This window comes from Prionailurus viverrinus, unplaced genomic scaffold (genome assembly GCF_022837055.1).
Source record: "Prionailurus viverrinus isolate Anna unplaced genomic scaffold, UM_Priviv_1.0 scaffold_63, whole genome shotgun sequence".
Taxonomy (NCBI): domain Eukaryota; kingdom Metazoa; phylum Chordata; class Mammalia; order Carnivora; family Felidae; genus Prionailurus; species Prionailurus viverrinus.
Genome location: NW_025927625.1, coordinates 714,028 through 735,585, shown reverse-complemented (window position 1 = coordinate 735,585; position 21,558 = coordinate 714,028). Strand labels below are relative to the sequence as shown.

General features: G+C 50.3%; 1 protein-coding gene across 5 annotated transcripts in view; it reads left to right on the top strand.

Moving 5' to 3' along the window:
• AHRR (aryl hydrocarbon receptor repressor) overlaps window positions 1–21,558 on the top strand; it is a 102,424-nt gene that overhangs the window by 5,625 nt on the left and 75,241 nt on the right. For 3 of the 5 annotated variants that reach the window (XM_047848420.1, XM_047848419.1, XM_047848417.1), the window contains exons 1-2: window positions 5,767–5,865; window positions 15,754–15,826. In XM_047848420.1, the coding sequence (XP_047704376.1) occupies window positions 15,762–15,826 (65 nt within the window). In that variant the 5' untranslated portion in view covers window positions 5,767–5,865; window positions 15,754–15,761. Of the gene's footprint in view, window positions 1–5,704; window positions 5,866–15,753; window positions 15,827–21,558 lie in introns of those variants that run through there. The other 2 variants (XM_047848418.1, XM_047848415.1) reach the window with 2 other exon arrangements.

Genomic DNA, 21,558 nt, shown 5'->3' with positions numbered 1-21,558 from the left:
CCTGGCCATGCTCCTCCACCGGTTCCTGAATGTCGTCCTCATTCACCTCCAGTCCCCTGGTCTTCCCCAAGGACACAGTTTCATCGACAACTGGCGGCTGCTGTTCATGAGCAAGCCCCTCTAAGTCAGGTCCAAGAATGCACCCAGGCCACGGGTTTCTCCAAGCAGAACTGAGGGTTCTCTCAGTGCCCCCATCCCAGGCTTTATCGATGATCTTGGGGCAGTTCACAGTGTGGAAATGATTTTTCCAAAACTCTTGGACGGTGAGGCTGCAGCCGGGTACAAGGTGGATGAGAGTTCCTGCACCTTCCCCCAAATCCCAATGCCAGGTGGTGAGGGACACAGGGGTGGCTTCTGCCTCTAGAGGTAACTTGGCACTGAGGGAAGTGAGGCCAGGCCAGGACGAGCTGGGAAGAGCCTCGCACAGTTTCGGTGACTCGGACAGTTTCGGTGACTGTTCCTTCAGTCACACGAAACATCGCTGAATAGTGCTTTGGTGCAAAGCCTTTTAAAGTTTGAAATGACTTGCTGATCCATGGGCTGGAGGACTGGAGTGGTGTTGGGAGGAAGGAATTTGACCTTAATGAACTCAAATTCCTCCAGTAAGTTGTCCTCAAAGCCTGGAGGCTAAGCTGCGGCATTACCCATAACCAGCAAGGCTTTGGGTGGTAGATTCTTTTCTTTTTTTTTTTAATTTCATTTTTTATTTTTTAAAATTTACATCCAAATTAGTTAGCATATAGTGCAACAATGATTTCAGGAGTAGATTCCTTGGTGCCCCTTACCCATTTATACCATGCCCCCGCCACGACCCCTCCAGTAACCCTGTGTGTTCTCCATATTTAGAGTCTCTTATGTTTTGTCCCCCTCCCTGTTTTTATATTATTTTTGTTTCCCTTCTCTTATGTTCATCTGTTTTTTCTCTTAAAGTCCTCATATGAGGGAAGTCATATGATTTTTGTCTTTCTCTGATTAATTTCACTTAGCCTAATACCCTCCAGTTCCATCCACGTGGTTGCAAATGGCAAGATTTCATTCTTTTTTTTTTAATTTTTTAATGTTTATTTATTTTTGAAAGAGAGCAAGAGAGAGTGGGGGAGGGGTAGTGAGAGAGGGAGGCACAGAACCCGAAGCAGGCTCCAGGCTCTGAGCTGTCAGCACAGAGCCCAATGCGGGGCTCGAATTCACGAACTGCAAGGTCATGACCTGAGCCAAAGTTGGACGCTCAACCGACTGAGCCACCCAGGCGCCCCAAGATTTCATTCTTTTTGATTGCCAAGCAGTACTCCACTGTGTATATATACCACATCTTCTTTATCCATTCATCCATCGATGGACATTTGGGCTCTTTCCATACTTTGGCTATTGTCGATAGTGCTGCTATAAACATGGGGGTGCATGTGTCCCTTCAAAACAGCACACCTGTACCCCGTGGATAAATGCCTAGTAGTGCCATTGCTGGGTCATAGGGTAGTTCTATTTTTAGTTTTTTGAGGGACCTCCATACTTACTGTTTTCCAGAGTGGCTGTACCAGCTTGCATTCCCAGGTAGATTCTTTTCTAAAAGGTATTTCTTCACTGCCGGACCAAAGACCTCGTTGATCCACTCAATGAGCAAGATACGTGTGTCCCAAGCCTTGCTGTTGGACCCACACATGACACTTAACTGGCTCTTCTGCACCTTGCATTTCCTGAAGGCTCGTAGATTCTCGGAATGATACACAAGCGGGGCTTGACTTTGAAATCCCCACTTGCACCAGCACAAAACAAGAGGGTGAGACGGTCTTTCATGGGCCTGTGACCGGGCACTGCATTGTCTTCTTCTGTAATGTACATCCTCTTTGGTATCTCTTTCCAAAACAGCCCCGTCACATCACAGTTAAAAACTTGCTCCGGCAGGTAACACTCAGAAGCCATGAGCTTCTGGAACTCGGTAGCAAACACCTCCGCTGCCTTAGCATCTGAACTCGCAGCCTCTCTGTGCCCCACAACACTATGGATGCCACTTCTCTTAAAGTTATCAAACCATCCCCTGCTTGCTTTGAAGCCGCCTTCGTTTTCTGTTGACGTACCTGGCAGTTTACTTACGAGGTCGGTGTACAAGGCCTTTGCCTTCTCGCAGATAAAGTTCTCGTTCAGTGTCACCTGCTGGTCGCTTCTCATTTACCCAAACCAGAAGCAACTTTTCTACATCTTCCAGAACATGTGGCCGTGGCTTTGATGTTCTCGTAACTCCTTTTGCTGCATTTGGCTCCCTTATTTGTTCTTTCTTCTTTAGTATCGTGCAAATGGTCAATGTAGACTTCTTATAAAATCTTGCAGTTTCAGCCAATCACATACCTCGTTCGTATGTCTCGATTTCCTTCTTCCACTGTAATCATCTCCCACCACCTTCCTTTTCAGCCTTTCCCTGCATGGGGCCATTGTGTATGTTCACACAGATGTTGACTACAGCATTAATAACCTCCTGTCATAGACTGCATGTAATGGAACTGGCAATGAGGCAGCAGAGGAGAGGGTCTATGTCTGCAGGCAGCCTGACCTGGAATGAAGCAAAGCATTCCTAGGCTCACTCTTGTCTGGAAAAGCAAAGGACTGTCCACGGGTGCTTTGAAGTGACAAAAATACACCAGTGCTGGTTGTGGGCACCTTCCGATGTTCTGAAAAATCACTGATTTCTGCCAAACACTGTGGCCTGAGACTGCACATGGGAGACAGGCATCCACAATCCCGTTGAGAAAGAGAGGGAACAGTTGGCCCGGCTGTGATGTGATGTGAAGTTCGGTGTCACGTACTCCTCGTATCTGAAGACTTGTTCGTTTTTCAAGTTAAAACTTACTAGATATGTTTGTTCTTCTTGCGGAACACTTACAGAATAAGTTACTTGCAATCCAAGGTTTTACTGAAATTCTGTAAGAAAGAAAACAAAATGAGAAATCTTAGAGGTTAAAAATAGACTATCTGGAAGGGAAAAGGCTGAAGAACAGGAAAAAAAAAAAAAAACTAGGGAAGAAAATTTCAAAACAAAAATGGGGCCATTTTCCAGAACTAAAGGAGGTAGGGCTACTTTGGAAGGACACTCCAGATGGACAAGGCCATGCTTAAGAGCATCAGAGCCCAGGGACAAGGAGACCCTTACTGTCTCAGAGGAGGACAGGTGACCCTGAGACTTGAAGGGACTGGCCGCGCGGCAGGGACAGCACAAGGGAAGGTTGTGTCCACTTTGAATTCTGCTACTTGCTGTAAAGACAGAGTTTTCAAGACCTTTTCCTCCCGCGTCCCTTTAACTAGGACACTCCTAGAAGACACGTTCCAGGAAGCTGAGTGAACAGACCAAGAGGAAGGGCTGGAATTTGGGAAATAACTGGCATGAGGACAAGTCGAAGGGAGCCAGGATGAGGGGTGATGGCAGAGCTGCCCACGCGGAGTGTGATCCGACTCGCGGACTCTGCGGAAGGCGCGTTTTCAGAGCTGCTGAAGGATGTGGAGGACAGTTGCTTCAAAGAAAACCAAGCAAATGAGTCATGTTCAGTTAGGGCTGGGGGGGTTGGGAGTGGGGAGAGGCTGTACAAGAAAGGAAATAAATTACAGTAAATATGTCAGGAAATAAACTGTGGTAAATTGGCCCTCTTCTCCCCTCCCCCGTCCTCTTTTCTGTCCCCATAGTGAGTGGTTCTCAGCTCTGGGGCTGCAGCCGGGTACAAGGTGGATGAGAGTTCCTGCACCTTCCCCCAAATCCCAATGTCAGGTGGTGAGGGACACAGGGGTGGCTTCTGCCTCTAGAGGTAACTTGGCACTGAGGGAAGTGAGGCCAGGCCAGGACGAGCTGGGAAGAGCCTCGCAGCAGAGGGAATAGCACCTGTGAAGGCCAATGGGGGAAGGCCGATGATGCAGGCAAGGTGATTGGCAGAGCCTGGATGGTCTTTGCTGTGGGCTCTTCACAAGTGTGGACTGCTTGGGAGTGGGTGGCTTATGCCCACCAAGGGCAGTCTCCGGGGAGGAGGGGGAGCTGGACACTGGTTTTCCGCTGCACCGGGGGCCGTGCAGCATCGCCAGTGCTGGTCCCGTCCTGGGAGGTGGCAGTGAGGTGTTCCTCATGGTGTGGGAACGGCGAGGCTAAAAGGGAGGCCCGGGGGTGTGGAGCTGCTGTCTTCCCAGGTGGGGGAGTGCCAGCTCTTACTACAAAGGTCCAAACTGGGAGAGGGTCCCGCAATTGTCCTGGACCCACCTGACTTCTGCCAAGATGTGCCCTCCCCCTCCCCGGAAATCATACACATGTGTGCTTATTGAACAACAACCAAAAAAAAAAAAAGTACTACATGCTTCCTGCAGAAATGTTCAGGAATTGTAGAAATTAAAAGAAAATTACAGTTCACCTGTAACCTCAGTTTTTCTCTGTGCACAATGCATGTTACAAATGTTGGATCAAAGTGCAACTACTGCGTTTAGCTACTTAGAAATACGATATATCGCAGTAGAGCTGCAAGTTTACCTGTCACCCGGGGTAATTTCAGGTGTGCACCAGGAAAGGAGCAGGGAGAGCAGACGGACAGTGGCGGCTTTGGTATGGAGTGGGTCTTCTGAGGGCACAGGAACAGGCTGCTCCCCTGCAGGTATCTGGAGAAGAGCATTTCTGCGAGGGGACAGCGAAGGCACCGGTTCTGAGGCTCACATTCAGAGCACAGCAGTGAGTCTACAAAGGGAAGGACTTTGGGAGCGTGTGGGGAGTTGGGATTTTGCTCAGAGCCTGGTGGGGCCTAGAGAAATACCTTTGGCTGCAGCTGTGGGGCTGGACGGGGAGCCTCTACTGGACTAGATGTGGCGAAGCCCGGTGGGGCTGGGGTGAGGGGTGGGTCCTGGAGACCACCCAGGGACTAGACTTGGGATGGGGGTGGGGCGATCCCACTTCGGGCCAGGTGAGGACAGTGGCGACGGAGCGCGCTGGGGTCTCTGGTGTCCCCTCAGACGCTGGGCAGAGACCACAGGATGTGAGGCCGGGCTCCTGGGGGGTGTGGGGGTGGTGCAAAGTCAGGACGCCTGGTGGAGCAGGGGAGGGGGCCACAGACCTTCAGGGTGGAAGAGAAGGAGCCGCCCGCCCACCGTGGCCCAGGGAGGAGGGGGAGGGGGAGATACGCGCCTGCAGAGTGCGGGTGAGCTGAGCAGGGCCCCAGCCTGGTGGGTTCTGGACTGGGACATCCGCAAACGACCTGGCCGTTCGTTCCTGGAAAGTTCAGGGCGAACGTATTATGTTAATATTTTATAGTTTGTAAAACTTAAAAACAAATGTTTATTGATTTTAAGAGCGAGAGAGGGAGAGAATCCAATCAGCGTGGAGTCCATGCCCGGCTCAAACGCCCCAGCTTTGGGATGGTGACCTGAGCTGAAATCCGGAGTCCCACACTTGCCCCACCGAGCCGCCCAGGCGCCCCTACAGTTCATAAAACTTTTTAGTCCTTTTGATTCTTCGCCATTACCGCAGGACCGAGGCCGCAGGAGGGGGGGGGGGGGGGGGCAGGGGAGGGGAGCCTGGGCCCCCCTTCTCTGCAGCGCAGGTGCCGGCTCTGCCTCCGAGGGAGCAGGTGGGTGGGGACGCGTGACTGGGGGCGGTGAGTAGAGTCTGGGGCTCCCGCGGGGAGCACAGGGGCCTCGAAGGGCACAGGGCACCCCTGAGCGGACGGAGTCCTGGACAGACCTCGGGGACGCGATGCGCGCGCGCGCCCCCTGCCGCCTCCCGGGTCGGCTGGGCCGCGGGGCGGGGCGGGGCGGCTCGCGTGCCGGGGTGGGGCCGTCCTTCCGCAGCCGCGGCCGCTGCGGGTCCCCGAGATGCGAGCGCCGGCAGCCGCGCCACCAGAGCTCCCGTCCCGGGTAAGTGCGCAGGGGCGCGCCCCGCTGGCCCCGCTGGCCCCGCTCTGCCCTCCTGCCGCCCCATCCTCGCCGCCGTGGGCCGTGGGGTCCGACCGGCCACTTCTTAACTGAAAATGGAAACGGGACGTTTGAGGGAAGCCGACCCTCTGCCCCTGCTCGTGGCCCCTGCTCGTGGCCCCTCGGTCCCCCCGCCCCCGCAAGCTGTGGATCGAAGCTCCTGCCTGTGACCCACCGCCTTGGGGCCGGGTGGGGGGCTAATTGCCCTTTGCTCTCGGTCCAGTTTCTTTCAGTAGCTCTTTTGGGCAGATGCTGGCAGGGGGCTTCGCCCTGCCGCCCCCCCCCCCCCCCCGAGCCCTCCCCAGGGCGGCGACCTGCCCCCCCCCCCAACCCTCCCCAGGGCGGCGAGTGGAGGAGGCCGGAGGTGGGGGTCCTTGGAGCTGGGGCGGCGCAACTTGACGCCCTCCTTCCGGGCGGGAGCACCAGCTTTGGTGCTCACACTTGGGAAGAGCGGAAGGGCCCGTGTTCCAGGAATTCGCTCGGTTTCGGTTAGCGGCACCAAGAAAGGTTTTTTCCCCAAAAGTCTTAATTCGAGTGGTCAAAAATCCCAGACTGTGGGCCCAGCACAGACCATCAGGGACCTCCCGACCCTGTTGTTCCCACTGTGACTCCAGTTGGGCAAGGGGCCACCCTCAGGGGCAGGTGACGGGTCAGGGTCGGAGGTCAGAGGCCTTGGGCAGCTCTGTTCTTGGGTCCTCCCTCCTCTGTGTCCAGGGGCTGGGGCTGGAGGCATCTTCCCCCTTTGGAATTGCCCAGTGGGCCTTCAGCTTTGGCTGCCCCAGGTATCTCATGGGGGGTGGGGGGAAGCCCCTACTTACGCGTGGCCTCTGTTTGACCAGCCGTAGCTAGTCCGTGAGGGGCTTGACGCAAAAGGGGGTGCTTAAGTGTGTGCCTGGGACATCTGTCCCCAAGCTCTGGATCCTCGACCGTTGTGTACCCGGCCTTTTCTTGGCCTGGTCAGCAGCCTGACTCACTGAGGGCAGTCTTCAGACAGCCTCTGGTAGAGGCCGGCCCCTAAGCCTGGACAGCCTCCACCCAACATCCGCCATTAGGGATCACGTCTGGCTTCTGCAGGCTCCCGGATGGGAGCCCTGTCATGGTGGCACTCTTAGCACCCACCATTAAGAGGAGACCCTGTGCTGATGTGCAGGCTGTCTCCACTCCTGGTGGGGGGCTAGCAGGCAGAGCAGCCCGGCGTGGGAGGCTGTGTCGTCAGCAGCGGCCCTGCAGCGGCCTGTGGCTGGCACTCACCTCCTTTATGATGAGGACTTTGCTGGTAACTGCTGGAGTTTGGACTCGGACCTCCTGGTGCAGTTCAGCAGCACTGCGTGCCTGTGGAAAGATGTCTGGGGACACACACCCAGACAGGGGTGATGGGGCACCACTGCATGGGGAGGGGTTTTAATTTGGGGACAGCCATTGCTTTTACCGTAAGAGAAGAATTTTCATAAAAGCTCAGGTTTCTCCAAAGAAACCCACAGTCCGCTCAGAGCTTAGCAGCGATGGAAGGTCCACAAACCACCGTGTTGGGCCCAGCTCCCACCCGCGGGTTCCCCTGTGGTGCCCAGGCTTCTGGCCACCTCCCACCCCAGCAATGACCATGGCTGCAGAAAAGACCCTGGTCCAGGCCAACCGCAGGCCACAAGGAGCCCAGTGTGGAGGGTCTCCTGCCTTCCCCCTCCCCTGCTTACCGACAAGGCGTCTGTCACCCACATCTGAGGCAGAGAGACCTGTGTCTCGCCTCAGAGGGACATTTCTTCAAGGAGTTTGGTCCTATCCCAAGCAGGCTTCATCTTTCTGAGGAGAGGGCACATATTTAGTAAAATGGAGCAACCTACGGCCATACCATCCACTTCCTATATGTTGGGTTCCTAGGGCAGAAACCTCAGCACAGATGGAACCCCAAACTGTGGTTTTTCCGGCGAGTTCTGTGGGGGGTGGTGTCAATGGGCCGACTCCTTTAATTTCTTCCACACAAACCCCAATGGGGGTGGTGCCTGGAGACTTTTATCTGCCCTTGGTTGTTGCTTTTTGCTGTAACCTGTGTTTTGGGGGTCATTCTGAACGCTGAGGTGGAGACATGGAGGGAGAATGTGGCTTTGTGGGGCGGGCGGGCAGTGTGCGAGACGGGGCCTGGATCCTGTGCCAGCTTCTGCTTTGGGCAAGAGGGCTGTGGGTGAAGGGTAACTAGGGGGGTCAGTGCCACCCCCCCATAGGAGTGTCCCCGGCCCCCTCCTCATCTTCCCTGTCATCTCCTCCACCCCCCCCCCCACCATCCCTGCTCCTGGCTTGGGGCTCATTTGAGGAATGGTGATGCTGGGGATGGGGTCTCCTTCACCTTTAAAAAAAATTTTTTTTTTAATGTTTTTATTTATTTTTTTGAGACAGAGGGAGACAGAGCATGAGCAGGGGAGGGGCAGAGGGGGGGGGGGACACAGGATCGGAAGCAGGCTCCAGGCTCTGAGCTGTCAGCACAGAGCCCGATGCGGGGCTCAAACTCACAGAGTGTGAGATCATGATCTGAGCCGAAGTCGGACACTCCACTGACTGAGCCACCCAGGCGCCCCGGTTCTCCTTCACCTTTGGCTTCACGGGTGGCTGTGTGGGCTGTTGCGTGCTTGGCCCCTCTCGGGGTGCAAGGAACCATCCCTGGGCTTTTGTCCCCCTAAGCTGGGGCCAGGCCTGGGATGATGACCTTGCACTCTGGCCTCCAGCCACCGAAGGCCCGACCTGGCTTCCCAGAGAAGTGCACGCATGGTGGCCGTGGCACAGGGTGAGGCTGAGAAGGCCAAAGCATCCGTCCATCCATTTGTGTTGTAGCCTGCAGCCGCCAGGCCACATCCCTGCACACGCTCCAGAGTGCTCCTGTGCTTGCCCACTTCATCCCTGGCAGCCCAGAAATGTACATCTGTCCCCCAGGGCCCTGCAGCTCCCACCCATTGTCCGCTCCCTCTGTGCAGAACACCCTCAGACATTTTCAGGGTGCTCTATCCACTTCTCCACTCTGAAAACTCCACCTGTATTTGCATATAGATTTGTGTTGTGCTTTTCGTTGAGTTAAAACTCGCATAACCTAAAAGTAACCATTTAAAAATGTATTGTTCAGTGCATTTATTTAGCATATCGCCGAAGTTGGGCACCTACCACCTCTGTCTACTTCCAAAACGTTTTCTTCACCCCAAGTTAAACTCTGCACCCATTAAACAGTCATTCCCCATTCCTTCCTCCCAGCCCTGGCAACCGCTGCCCTACTTTCTGTCTATGGGTTTGCCTGTTGTGGACATTCCTTACATGTGGAACCAATACGTGACCCTTTGTGTCTGTCTTCTCTCGTGTATCTTCGTGGCTCATTTGTGTGGCGGTGCGCATCAGAACCCCATTCCTTTATGTGGCTGTGTGCGTAGACCACACTTCGTTTATCTGTTCATCAGTTGGTGGCCTTTGGGTGGTTTACACTTTTTGGCTATTTGTGAATAATGAAGCTTTGAGCGTTTGTGTGCCAGATTTTGTTTAAATGTGTGTTTTCAATTCTGTTGAACTTATACCTAGGAGTGGAGCTTGCTGGGGTGTGTGGTAACTCTGACTCTTCGGGGAACTGCGCGCTAGTTCCCACAGCAGCTGTACCATTTTCCATTGGCAGAAGCAGCCACAGTGTCCCAGTCGCTCCGCGTCCTCACCAACACTTGCCATTTTCCCTTTGTTTTGTTGGTAGCCATCCTAGTGGGGAGTGAAATGCTGTCTCCTTGTGGCTTTGATGACATTTCCCTAGTGACTAATGATGTGGAGCGTCTTTTCATGTGTTTGTTGCCATTTGTATATTTTCTTCGGAGAAATGTCTGTTCAAGTCCTTTGCCCATTTTTAATTGTACCGTTTGTCTTTTTGTTGTCGTTGAGTTGTAAGAATTCTTTATATGTCCTGAATAGTAGACTTATCAGATGCATAATTTGCAAAGGCTTTCTCCCATTCTGTGGGTTGTCTTTTCACTGTGTCCTCTGAAGCACAGGTTTTTAATTTTGATGGAGTCCCATGTATTTTTTTTAACTTTTTTATCTGTGCCTTTGGTGACATATCTAAGGATCTGTTGCCAAATTTAAAGTCTGAAGCTAGAGCCCCATGTTATCCTTGAGGATTTTATAATTTGAGCTCTTACACTTAGGTCTTTAATTTTGCTGGTTTTTCATATGGTGTCAGGCAGGAAGCAAATTCATCCTCTTGCATGTGGGCACTCGGTTTACCCCTTTGCTGAAGACACTCTTCTTTCCCCGTTGAACGGCCTTGGCACCGCAGATTGTCTGCTCTTATGCCCATTTTGCTTCTTTTTAATGCTTTTTAAAAACCTTTCCTTATGGAGAATTTCAAATCTTTGACGAAAAGGGAGGGAATGAGCCCAACTTATTCATCAACCAGCACAGATGGGCAGCTATCAATATCGAATCATCCAGTCTCACTTGGACTCCCTGATTGCATAGGAACAAATCCCTGACAAGTCATGTTTTTAGTGTGTAACTTTTAAAAATCAGCTTTTTGTATTTTTAACTTAACTTCTTGTTTGAACTGAGAGACTTTGAGGAAGAAATGTCTACAACGGTGGAGTGGCTGTAAGGGTGACAAGACGACTCTGAGGGTACTCCAGGGCTGGCAGAGAGAGCATGCTGAAAGCATGCCCTTGGACATGGTCCCTTGGGCCTGGAGAGGGTATAGTTAAGCCCCGTGGATGGTGGAGAAGGTCACTGAGTTTCTCCACCTCTGGTGGTGGTGAACCGGAGCAAAGGAAAATCTAAAACCCTGGGACCAGAAGCCCCTTATTCCTGCAGAGTCCCTCCGGGGCCTCTGCTGGCAGGGGCCATACTGTGCTATATAAAGAAGAAATGCTTGAAGGGTCTGCCATGCATGCAGAACGAGCAAGGAGGGGTGGATTTGGAGCCTGGAGGCAATAAATGGATACCTGCACAACTTTTGAGGACGAGTGTACCTCCTAGGGAACAACAGCATAGGAGCCTGCCCCAGGGTCCTTCAATCTTCCCCTCCTGGCCCAGGCGCTATAGTTGCTACAGTTGCCCTGACTACGTATGTTATAAACCCCACGATCCCTTGTTATCATTGCTGTTTAAACAGTTATCTTTTGAAGACGTTTAAATAGTAAGAACAAACCTTGGTTTTGTACCCAGCAGTTCCTGTTTTCTGTGCCTCCTGTTCCATTTTGTAGACCCATGTTACCATCTGGTATCATTTTCCTTTGGCCTGAAGACACCCTTTCACATTTCTTATAGTGTGGGTCAGCTGGCAGTGAATTCTTTCAGCTTTTGTATGTCTGAAAAAGTCTCTAGCCTTCAGTTTTGAAAGCTATGTTCAAACGGTGTGGAATTCTAAGTTTCAGGGTCTTTCTCTCCGTGCTTTAAAGACGTAGTCTCTACACTTTTCTGATGAGGCACCCACTTTCATTCTTACCTTTGTTTCTCTGTACCCGATGGCCATTTTCTCTGGTGGCTTTTAACATTGTTCTATGTATCACTGGTTATGAGCAATTTGATTATGACTGGCCTTGCTGTAACTTTTTTAAATGTTTTTGTGCTTGGAACTTATTGACCTTCTTCAATCTATAAGTTTATATTATGTTTGGACAAATTTTTACTATTTATCAAATTTCTTTCTGTCGCCTTCTATAACCTCCTACTCTTTAGAGCCCAGTTATACACATAGTGAACTTCTTGAAATACCTAAGTATTTCATTTTTATTTTGGTGCTATTATAAATGGTACTGCTTTTTAAAAATCTGTGTTCTGATTGTTCATTGCTACTCTACAGAAACACACTTGACTTTTGTATCTTGTCCTTTTACCCTTTGACCTTTTTATCTGTGCCTTTGTGCTGAACTCAATTATTATAAGACATTTACCTTAGTAAACTTTTTGGAATTTTCTGTATGTATAGTTGTGTTGTCTGGGAATAGAGTTCTGTCTCTCCCTTTCCCAATGTTCTGGCATTGCTTTTTCTCACCTTATTGCCCTGACTAGGACACACATGTGGCACAGAGTAGGAAGGGAAATGAAGGGCCGTGCCTGTGAACTCAGAGGACAAGCTCAGTTTCCCGCTGTGGGTTGTAACGCTGGTATAGGCATTTCTGTAGATGCCCTTTATTAGAGTAATTAAGTTTTCTTCTATTCCTAGCGTGATGAGAGTTTTTCATTGTTATGAATGGGTTTGGATTTTGTTAAATACCTTTTTTGCATGTGTAAGATGGTCATATGTATTTTTTCTTTAGTTTATTAATGTAGTGAATTACAGTGATCAATTTTTGGATGTTGAAGCAGCCTTGAATTCTTGGATAACCCTCACTTGTGGTGATGTTTTGCCCTGTTTGTTTTGCTGGATTCCATTTGCTAATATCTGATTGAGGACTTTTGTGTCTGTGTTCATGGGAGATATCAGTCTGTAGTTTTCTTGAAATGTCTTTGGTTTTTGTATCAGAGTAATGTTGAACTTATAAATGAGTTTTCAATTTTCAACTTTAATTTCAATATTCTTCCAAAGTTTGCAGAGAATTGGTATTATTACTCTTTTCTTTAACTGGTAGAATTTACGAGTGAAACCATCTGGGCCTAGGTGTTTTTTGGTTGTTATTGTTGTTTGTTTGTTTGTTTGTTTGTTTGTGTGTGTGTTTGTTGTTGGAATAGATGTAGGACCAGAGCAAACAGTTTTTTTCTTGAGTGAGTTTTGGTAGATTGTGTTTTTCAAGGAGCTGGCCTGTTTTATCTAAATTGTTGGATTTGTGGAGATAGTATTTGTCTTAGTCTGCTTGGGCTGCCATAACAAAATACATAGATTGGGTGACTTAAACCACAGACATTTATTTCTCATAGTTCTGGATGCTGGGAGTCCAAGATTCAGGTGCCTGCTTGGTGGTTTTGCAAACTCCTCAGGAACTTCCTAGGTGTATTCTGAAACCAGCCCCTGTTTATGGAGGGCAGGGAGAGACCAAGAAAGAGGCAGCCACTCCCAGGTCGGTAGGTGGCAGTTTTAATAAGCAAAGAGAACTTACATATGAAAGCTTGTCTCAGATGGCGGAAAGATGAGTAGATCCCATACTCACTGGCTATATCTTAAAAGCTTATAAAGAGGTCGTAACTGGGCTCAGCCATGTATACTTTGAATGTGTTCTCAACAGAACATCCCCAACTCAGGGCTGTGTCCTTGGACCAGCCTCTGGGAGCAGGAAAGTTGAGTGGAACCCACATCCAAGGACAGGGGAGGGGATGAGTACCTTCCTAGTACCTGGGTCCAGCTCACAGTTCAGCTGGCAGTCACGTCTTCTCCATGACCTTCCCAAAGCTTCAGATTTGGTTTCCAGTGAGAGCTCTCTTCTTGGTTTGCAATGACTCTGTACACATAGTGAAGAGAGACCCCTGGTGTCTCTTCCTCTTCTTATAAGGGCAACAGTTCTAACAGGTCAGGTCTCCACTTTTAAGACCTCATTTAACCTTAATCACTTCCTTAAAGGCACCCCTTCCAATGCAGGATTAAGGCTCCAACATATGGAATTGGGGGGATACAAGTAAGTTCCTAGTCATATACTCTTAATTTTCTTTCTAATGCCTGTGGGATCTGTAGTGATGACCCCTCTTTCATCCTGATTTTGGTCATTTGTGTCTTCTCTATTTCTTGACCAATCTGGCTAGAGGTGTATCAATGTTGTTGATCTTTTCAAGGAACCAACTTTTGGTTTCATCAATTTTTCTCTTCTTCTATTTAAGTTTCATTGATTTTTCTTCTTTATTATTTCTATCCTTCTGCTTGATTTGGGTTTATTTGCTCTTTTTCTAGTTACTAAATTGGAAGCTCAAAATATTTGAGATCTTTTATTTTTTTCTAATATAAATACTTAATACTGTCAGTTTCCATTAAAGTATTGCTCAGCCGTGTCCCACAAAATCTGGTATGTTGTGTTTTCATTTTAATTAAGTTCAAAATACTTTAAATTTCTTTGACACCTTCTCTTTGGCCCATAGTTATTTAGAAGCATGTTGCTTTCAAAATATCTAGGAATTTTCCATATATCTTTCTAGTTTAATCTCATTATTATCACAGAACATACTTTGTATGATTTCTATACTTTTAAATTTGTTCAGGATTGTTCTATGTCCTGGAATTTGGTCTATGTTGATGAATGCTCCATGTGGGGCGCCTGGGTGGCTCAGTCGGTTAAGCGGCCGACTTCGGCTCAGGTCATGATCTCTCGGTCCGTGAGTTCGAGCCCCGCGTCAAGCTCTGTGCTGACAGCTCGGAGCCTGGAGCCTGTTTCAGATTCTGTGTCTCCCTCTCTCTCTGACCCTCCCCCGTTCATGCTCTGTCTCTCTGTCTCAAAAATAAATAAACATTAAAAAAAAAAATTAAAAAAAAAAAAGATGAATGCTCCATGTACACAGAATACACATTCTGCTGTCGTTGGGTGGAGAGTTCTGCAGTTCAAGTCTGTTACTGTTTGGGTATTCTAAATCCTTCCTGATTTTCAGTTTACTTATTGTATTGATTACTGAGACAAGAGTGTTGATGTCTCTGACGAATTATCTGTTCAGTTTTATTCATTTTTGCTCCACATATTTTATAGATGCATACACATGTAGGATTGCTATGTCTTCATGCGATATCCGTCCTTGTCCCTGGTTACATCTTGTCTTACTCGCATAACTATCCCAGATTCTTCTGATTCCTGTTTGCGTGGCATATCTTTTCCTCTCCACTTACTTTGCCTGCCTATATCTTTATATTCAAAGTGTGTTTCTTATATTTAAAGCACATTTGTTACACATTTCCAATGTTCTCATGGCACTTCACACACAGGGTGAACATTGTGTGTTGGGCCTACCTCTTCTTGAGGCCAGGCGAGGGCTCTTAACCCACTCTCCGACTCTGTTCGCCCAGTGCCTAGCAATGAGTGGTCACTGTACAGGATGTTTATGAGGGTACAGATAGCCCACTGCATGGAAGAATCAAGATTTTGATGCCCTTCTTGAGGTGATGGGTGAACTGACCAGCCTTAGGACACAGGTCTTGGGCTACTCCTTAAGGACCTACTCTCAGATACAGGCGCCATGTCCAGCACTGCTGGTGGAGGCTGGTGGGTGTGTTCAGCTGGGCTGCAGCCGTGAGTTAGTGGCTAAAGTGGAGTCCAGGGCTATGGAGCTGAGTGCGAGACTTTACATACAAAAGAGGAAGGCTGTTGGCTCAGAAGTGCAAGGCCACAAAGGGGAGGGATGGAAAGAGGAAGAAGACCCACCACAAACTCCACCAAGAGAGGGTGCATGCGGCTCCTGCCAGGGAAACAGCCCCATGAGAGCCCTGACACAGCAAACTGTTCCTTAGGACCCTGGCTGTGTCTCCTGCTCCTGGATGCCTGTGGAACAGCTTCTGTTTTCTGAGGACAAGCTCAGGATGTTTAACTTTCTGAGCCAGGTGCAAGAGTGGAGGGCTATTCTCTGTGTGAGTGTAGTGACTCAGATCCTCAGGTCAGGCTGGGGGACCATGACGCTGCTGGTCAAGGGGAGATGGTATGGTCAGGGCTGTGTGTCCTCACGTGGCCCTTGAACACCTTCCTGCTGAGTGAGAGGGGGTGTGAGTGGCTCACGTGGGCAGGCTTTGTGCCAGAATCACCTTGGGTCTTGTCCAGTTGGCAAGGAGGAGTGGGACCCCCAGCGTGGGCTCGGTGTTGACTCCTTGATTAGAGACACAGCCGACCTCGGCCGATGCTGCTGCCTTTGGTGGTTTGGGGAGTCATACGGGCACTGGGCTCTCTTCAACATAACAAACTTTATGCTCCCTCCCCCCTTTTTTAGGGCCAGAAATGATGATTCCACCAGGGGAGTGCATGTATGCTGGAAGGAAAAGAAGGAAGCCCATTCAGAAACAGTAAAGTATCACATCTTGTGTTTTTGCTGATTGTTCCTGATGAAGGGGGAAAGTATTTGCATTTTCATTGAAAGGAGTGAATTTTAGGAATAAAGTGAATGAGGGAGAGGTTTTGCTGAGTCTTTCTGATGGGTAGAGGGGCTTGCAGAAACAGCATGAGACCCAGCGCCTGGGGCTGCCGGTGTTTTGTGGGTTCTCTGCACAGCTGGAAACCCACTGCTGCCTTTCTTAGCGACTTGGGGCTGCTTTCCTAACTTTGATGGCAAGGCAGGACAAGGCAAAGCTGAGTGACACCTTTCAGCTAGAAGTCAACACGGGGGGCCGAGATGTCACCATGGTTTTTGGTGAGCACCAGATCTCCTCCCTGCCCTGGTGAGACCTGTCCTCGCAAGGACACACCACGGCCCCTGCGAGCGTTGCCACACATGAAGGACACTGTGGGGCTTGTCCCCCTGCCTGTGGGCCTCCAGGAGGTTTACAGAGTAGAGAAAGAAGCCTGTGACCCTCACCTCCTGGACACAACACCAGTGTTCACAGTCCCGCCAGCAGCCCAAAGGTGTTCAGGACAACAAGGTATGAATTTTGCGGCAGGGGTTTGGGACTGCCCTGCTGTGAGGCCAGCAGGTGTGGTTCCCAGAGCCCAGCGGCTGCCTCTGGCTCCTCCAAGGGGGTCCTGAAGTGTGTGCACTGTTGGCTGGGTTTCTGGTGTGTGTGTGTGTGTGTGTGTGTGTGTGTGTGTAATATAGCTCTGTTTGAGTCGGTGTGAGCATGTGTATATAAGGCTCTGTGTTTGGGCCTGTGTTTCTGTGACCCAGGCTGCCCTTCTGGGCCCTGGTGGCTGCAGGATTCTGTGAGAGGCCCCCACCCAAGGATAGGCGACAAAGGCTTGAGGGGCGGGGCTTCGGAAAGTGAGTTTGTCACCTGAGTTGGTTGTGTGGCCACCGCGGGCCTCCTGGGCTCTGCAAGTGGAGGGTGAGGCAGGAGGCGGCTGAGTGTTTCCACGACTGGGTCCGGGGTGGGGCAGTGGTGGGGCTGAGTCCTGCTTGTGTGTGCTAGACAGGGTTTATTCTGGTGAGCACACAGTCACGTTGAGTAAGGAACGGCACCACGGCCCCTGGAGGTGTTGGTCACTTGCATCTTTTTCCTTATTGGGCTGTAACTGAAGGCTGTGGCACTGCACGTGGTTAAATGTGCAATCTGGTCGGGTTGACAGCTGTACGCACCATGGAACACCACCAAAATCAAGGTCACCGACACTCGGATCGTACCCAGAGTGTCCTGTGTGCTTGCGGTCCCTACCTCCACCTCCATCCAGGCAACCCTGGCGTGCTCTGTGCCGTAGCCTGCTTTGCATCTCTGGAATCTTCTGTAAGTGGAATCAGACACCATTTTGTTGGGCTTCTTTCCTTCAGCCTGATCTTGAGGTCCATCCACACTTCGTGTGCACGGAGCGTGCTCCTGTTTGCTGCCGAGTAGTGCTCCAGGGTCTGGATGCACCGCTTCGTTTACTCACCTGCAGATGGACATTCAGGTGCTTCCCAGGTTTGGGCCGTTGCAGGCAGAGCTGCCACGAATGTTTACACACAAGTCTTTGTGCGGATGTATGTTTTCATTTCTCTTGGGTAAATACCTAGGAGTGGGATTTTGACTCAGCAGATGTGTGTTCACTTTTAGGGAACCACCAAGCTGTTTTCCAAAGCAGCTGCACCGTCTTGCTTCCCGGCAGCGCGCAGGGGCTCTCGGTCCTCTGCCTTCTACCCAGGTCCCCGATGGGCGGTGGTGCCGCCTCAACACGGCTTGATCTGCCTCGTTCCCCACGGGCGCTGGGCGTCTGTTCATGTGCTTGTGTGCCATCCACATATCTTCTCTGCTGTCTTCTTACTGAGTTTTAAAACTGCTTTACATATTCTGGATACAAGTTCTTGTGGACATTTCCCCCCAATCTATGGCTTACCTTTTCATTTCATTTTCTTTTTTAAAAAAGTTGTCTCTAGGGGCGCCTGGGTGGCTCAGTCAGTTGAGCGTCCGACTTCAGCTCAGGCCATAATCTCGTGGTTCGTGAGTTCGAGCCCCACGTTGGGCTCTGTGCTGACAGCTCGGAGTGTGGAGCCTGCTTCCGATTCTGTGCCTCCCTCTTTCTCTGCCCCTGCCCCACTCACACTCTTTCTCTCAAGAGTGAATAAACATTAAAGAAATTGTGGTTTATATACACAATGGAATACTATGTGGCAGTGAGAAAGAATGAAATATGGCCTTTTGTAGCAACGTGGATGGAACTGGAGAGTGTTATGCTAAGTGAAATAAGTCATACAGGGAAAGACAGATACCATATGTTTTCAGTCTTATGTGGATCCTGAGAAACTTAACAGAAGACCATGGGGGAGGGGAAGGAAAAAAAAAAGTTAGAGAGGGAGGGAGCCAAAACGTAAGAGACTCCTAAAAACTGAGAATAAACTGAGGGTTTATCGGGGGTGGGAGGGAGGGGTGGGTGGGTGATGGGTATTGAGGAGGGCACCTGTTGGGATGAACACTGGGTGTTGTATGGAAACCAATTTGACAATAAATTTCATAAATAAATAAATAAATAAACAAACAAACAAACAAATAAATAAATAAATAAATAAATAAATAAAAACTAATCTCTATGCCCAACATGGGGCTCAAGCTCATGACCCTGAGATCAAGAGTCGCATGCACCACTGACTGAGCCACCCAGGCTCCCCCCTTTCATTTTCTTAATGGTGATTTTCAAAAGACATTTAAAAGATATTGATGAAGATCAACTGACCCATTTTTTTTCTTTTATGAGTTTGAGTGTATGTGTGTATTCTAAGAGTCCTGTGGCTATCCCAAGGTCTCAAAGATCTTATGTATTTTCTTGTAAAGTTTTATAATAGGCTATAGATTTAGGTCTGTGACCCACTTTGAGTTAATTTGGGGGGATTATGTGTGGTGACAGTTGGTGTTCACCTGTTTTCATGGGTTTCCAGTTGACCAGCCCCGTTATTGGAAGGACTTTCTTTCCCTTGAACTACCGTAGTATCTTCATCAAATGAATTGTCCAAAATCTGTGGGTTTATTTCTAGACTCCTTACTCTGTTCCCTTGTTCTATATTTCTATTTTTTCTGTAATACCAAGCCATCTGGAACATTATAGATTTATGACAGGCTTAAAGTCAAAAGGATAGGTCCCCCGATTTTGCTATTTCATTGGTTATTCTTGGTCCTTTGCGTTTCCATGTAAATTTTAGAATCAGTGTGTCAGTTCCTATAAAAAGCATTGTTGGAATTTTAATTTGATTACATTGAATCAAATCTACACATCAGTTCAGGGGAGCATTGCCAGATGTACGCCAGGGATTCTATATTTTTGGTGCCAGGGCTCTCTTCCATCTGAGTCTGAACTATCCCTGTGCTAATGGCACTGGTCCTTGTCCCCTATCACCTGCTGAGTCTCTGCCTGGGGACTTGGAACTTACTCCACATGCCCCTGGGCCTGAGCCTGAAGCCCCTCAACCCCCATCCCCTCTCGTGCCCGTGGGCGTGGGGTGGGGTGGTTCCTGCTCTGGCCCATGGGGCTGGGGAATGGGGTGGCGGAGATGCATCACGGGACAGCCAGTATTGTGAGAAACTTTGAAGGGGCTCTTCCAACGCCCATTTCTCCAGCAGGCTAGTGTCCCTCCCACAGGTGCCCCAAGAGGGCAGGGGTAGGAGAAATATCATGGCCCAGCTCATCTTCAGGCACAGGCTGTCTGGGGAGACAGGGGAGCAGCCCCCCCCCTGTCTGTACAGGGACACCTGCACAGAGGTGAGGTTTCAGCAGGGGCCACCTGCCAGTCTCCCACTGTCTCCCCTTCTCTGACCCTCACACCTGCCCTGAGTGCTCCTGTGTCTCTGGGGAGGCCTCGGGTGTCTTTCACTGACTGGGGGGGGTGGGGGGGTGGGGGGCTCTGCTCTAGCCAGCAGGTGCCAGCCCACACTGGAGCTGCTCAGTTTATCTCCAGGCCTCCTGCCGGTTTAAATTTTGCCCAGCAGCATGAGTGATTTGGGGGCATATGCCTCATTAAGGAAGAAAAACAGCAGAAAGTGAGAAAAGCAAAGATATAGGAGGAATATTTGTAAATCATGTATCTGATAAAGGGCTTCTGTCAAGAATATAAAGAACTCCTACAACTCAACATTAAAAAGACAACCCGGTTGAAAAATGGGCAAAGGACTTGGGGAGACATTTCTCCAAAGAAGACACACAGACGCCCAGCAAGCATGTGAAAGGGTGGCCATTACTGGCCGCTAAGGAAAATACCGGTCAGACGCAGCGAGGCACTCCTTCACGCCTGCGAAAATGGCTGTTCTCCAGAAAAAGGAAACTGATGTGTCCATGAGGGTGTGAAGCGCCGAACCCTCACCTGGTGCTGGTGGTGATGTCTCTGGGTGCAGCCGCTAGTCTGGCAGCTCCTCAGAAGGTGAAATGGAGTGACCACACCGACCCGGCTGTCCACCCCCGGGCATGCACTGAGAGAACTGAAAATTAGGTGTGAGCAGGGTCTTAGGGTCATACGGCATTGGGTACGATGTCCGTCGACTGAAAGCCGGCCAGACTTCCATCGAGTTGTGAACAGGTGAGCAAATGTGGTCCATCCACACGACGGAGTGTTATTCACCCAGAAGAAGGAATGGGGTCCTGATAAACGCTGCACCACGGTTACTTGAAGACATGATGCCAGGTGGAAGAAGCCAGACGCGAAAAGTCTCACACTGTGTGGCTGCACGTGTGTGAAATGTCTAGAACAGGCAGAGCCGTGGAGACAGAAGGCAGCTTGTGGTCGCCAGGGGTGCTGGAGGGAGACCGGGAGAAACTACTGAATGGGTACAGGGTTTCATCTGGAGCCGTGAGATGTTTGGGACTTGATAGAGGTGAATGTACATTTTGAAAAGCTAGTGTTGTGTGAATTGTACCTCAAAGCAAACAAAGCAGTGGCCTGTGGGATCGGGGCATCAGGCTTCTCTGTGCTTTTGTGGCCAGGGGCCCTCAGACTCTGCAAAGTAGGTTTGTGCTGCGGGCCCCTCCTGACAGACGGATTGCTGGATCTCACCACACTTGTAAGTGAACACACAGGGACAAATAGGAACTCCTAGACAAAAGAGACCTCAGCCCCTAAAAGCAGGAGCCCTCCAGCCTCCCAGGTGCCATGACCCCAGGGAGGGTTGGCCCTGGGAGCCAGGCAACCTGGGTCCAGCGCCAACAGCCCCTCCCCCTGCCGCCTCTCCACCCAACTCTGGCTGCCACTTTAGGTTCAGATGCTTTGATGTGGGTGATGTTTAGGAAGGGCCTGTATAGAGCTGTTTCTGTGAGGGCGGTTAGGGTCAGAGGAGAGGGACTGTCATCCGGCATTGGGGGGGGGGGTTGGTAAGAGGGTCAGATGAGGGAGGCCAGCTCTGCCCTCTACCAGGATGGTGGACAGGGAAGCCCTGGGCAGGGGGATCCCCCTTGTGGGGGAGAGCAGATCTGTTGTGGGGCAAAGGGAAATGGAACCCAGGCCACCAGCCACCTCACAGAGGCACAGCCCATGACGTCAGGGCTTCAGAAGGGCGGGTGGGACAGCGCCCAGGTGCCCAAGGGTCCTCTGTTACCCCCTCCTCGGACCCGTTCAGCCCTGCTGTGTAGAGGAGAAACTGAGGCCCAGAAGCATCAGTCACACCTGGACTGCAGGTCCTGAAAAGGTCCTGCGTTT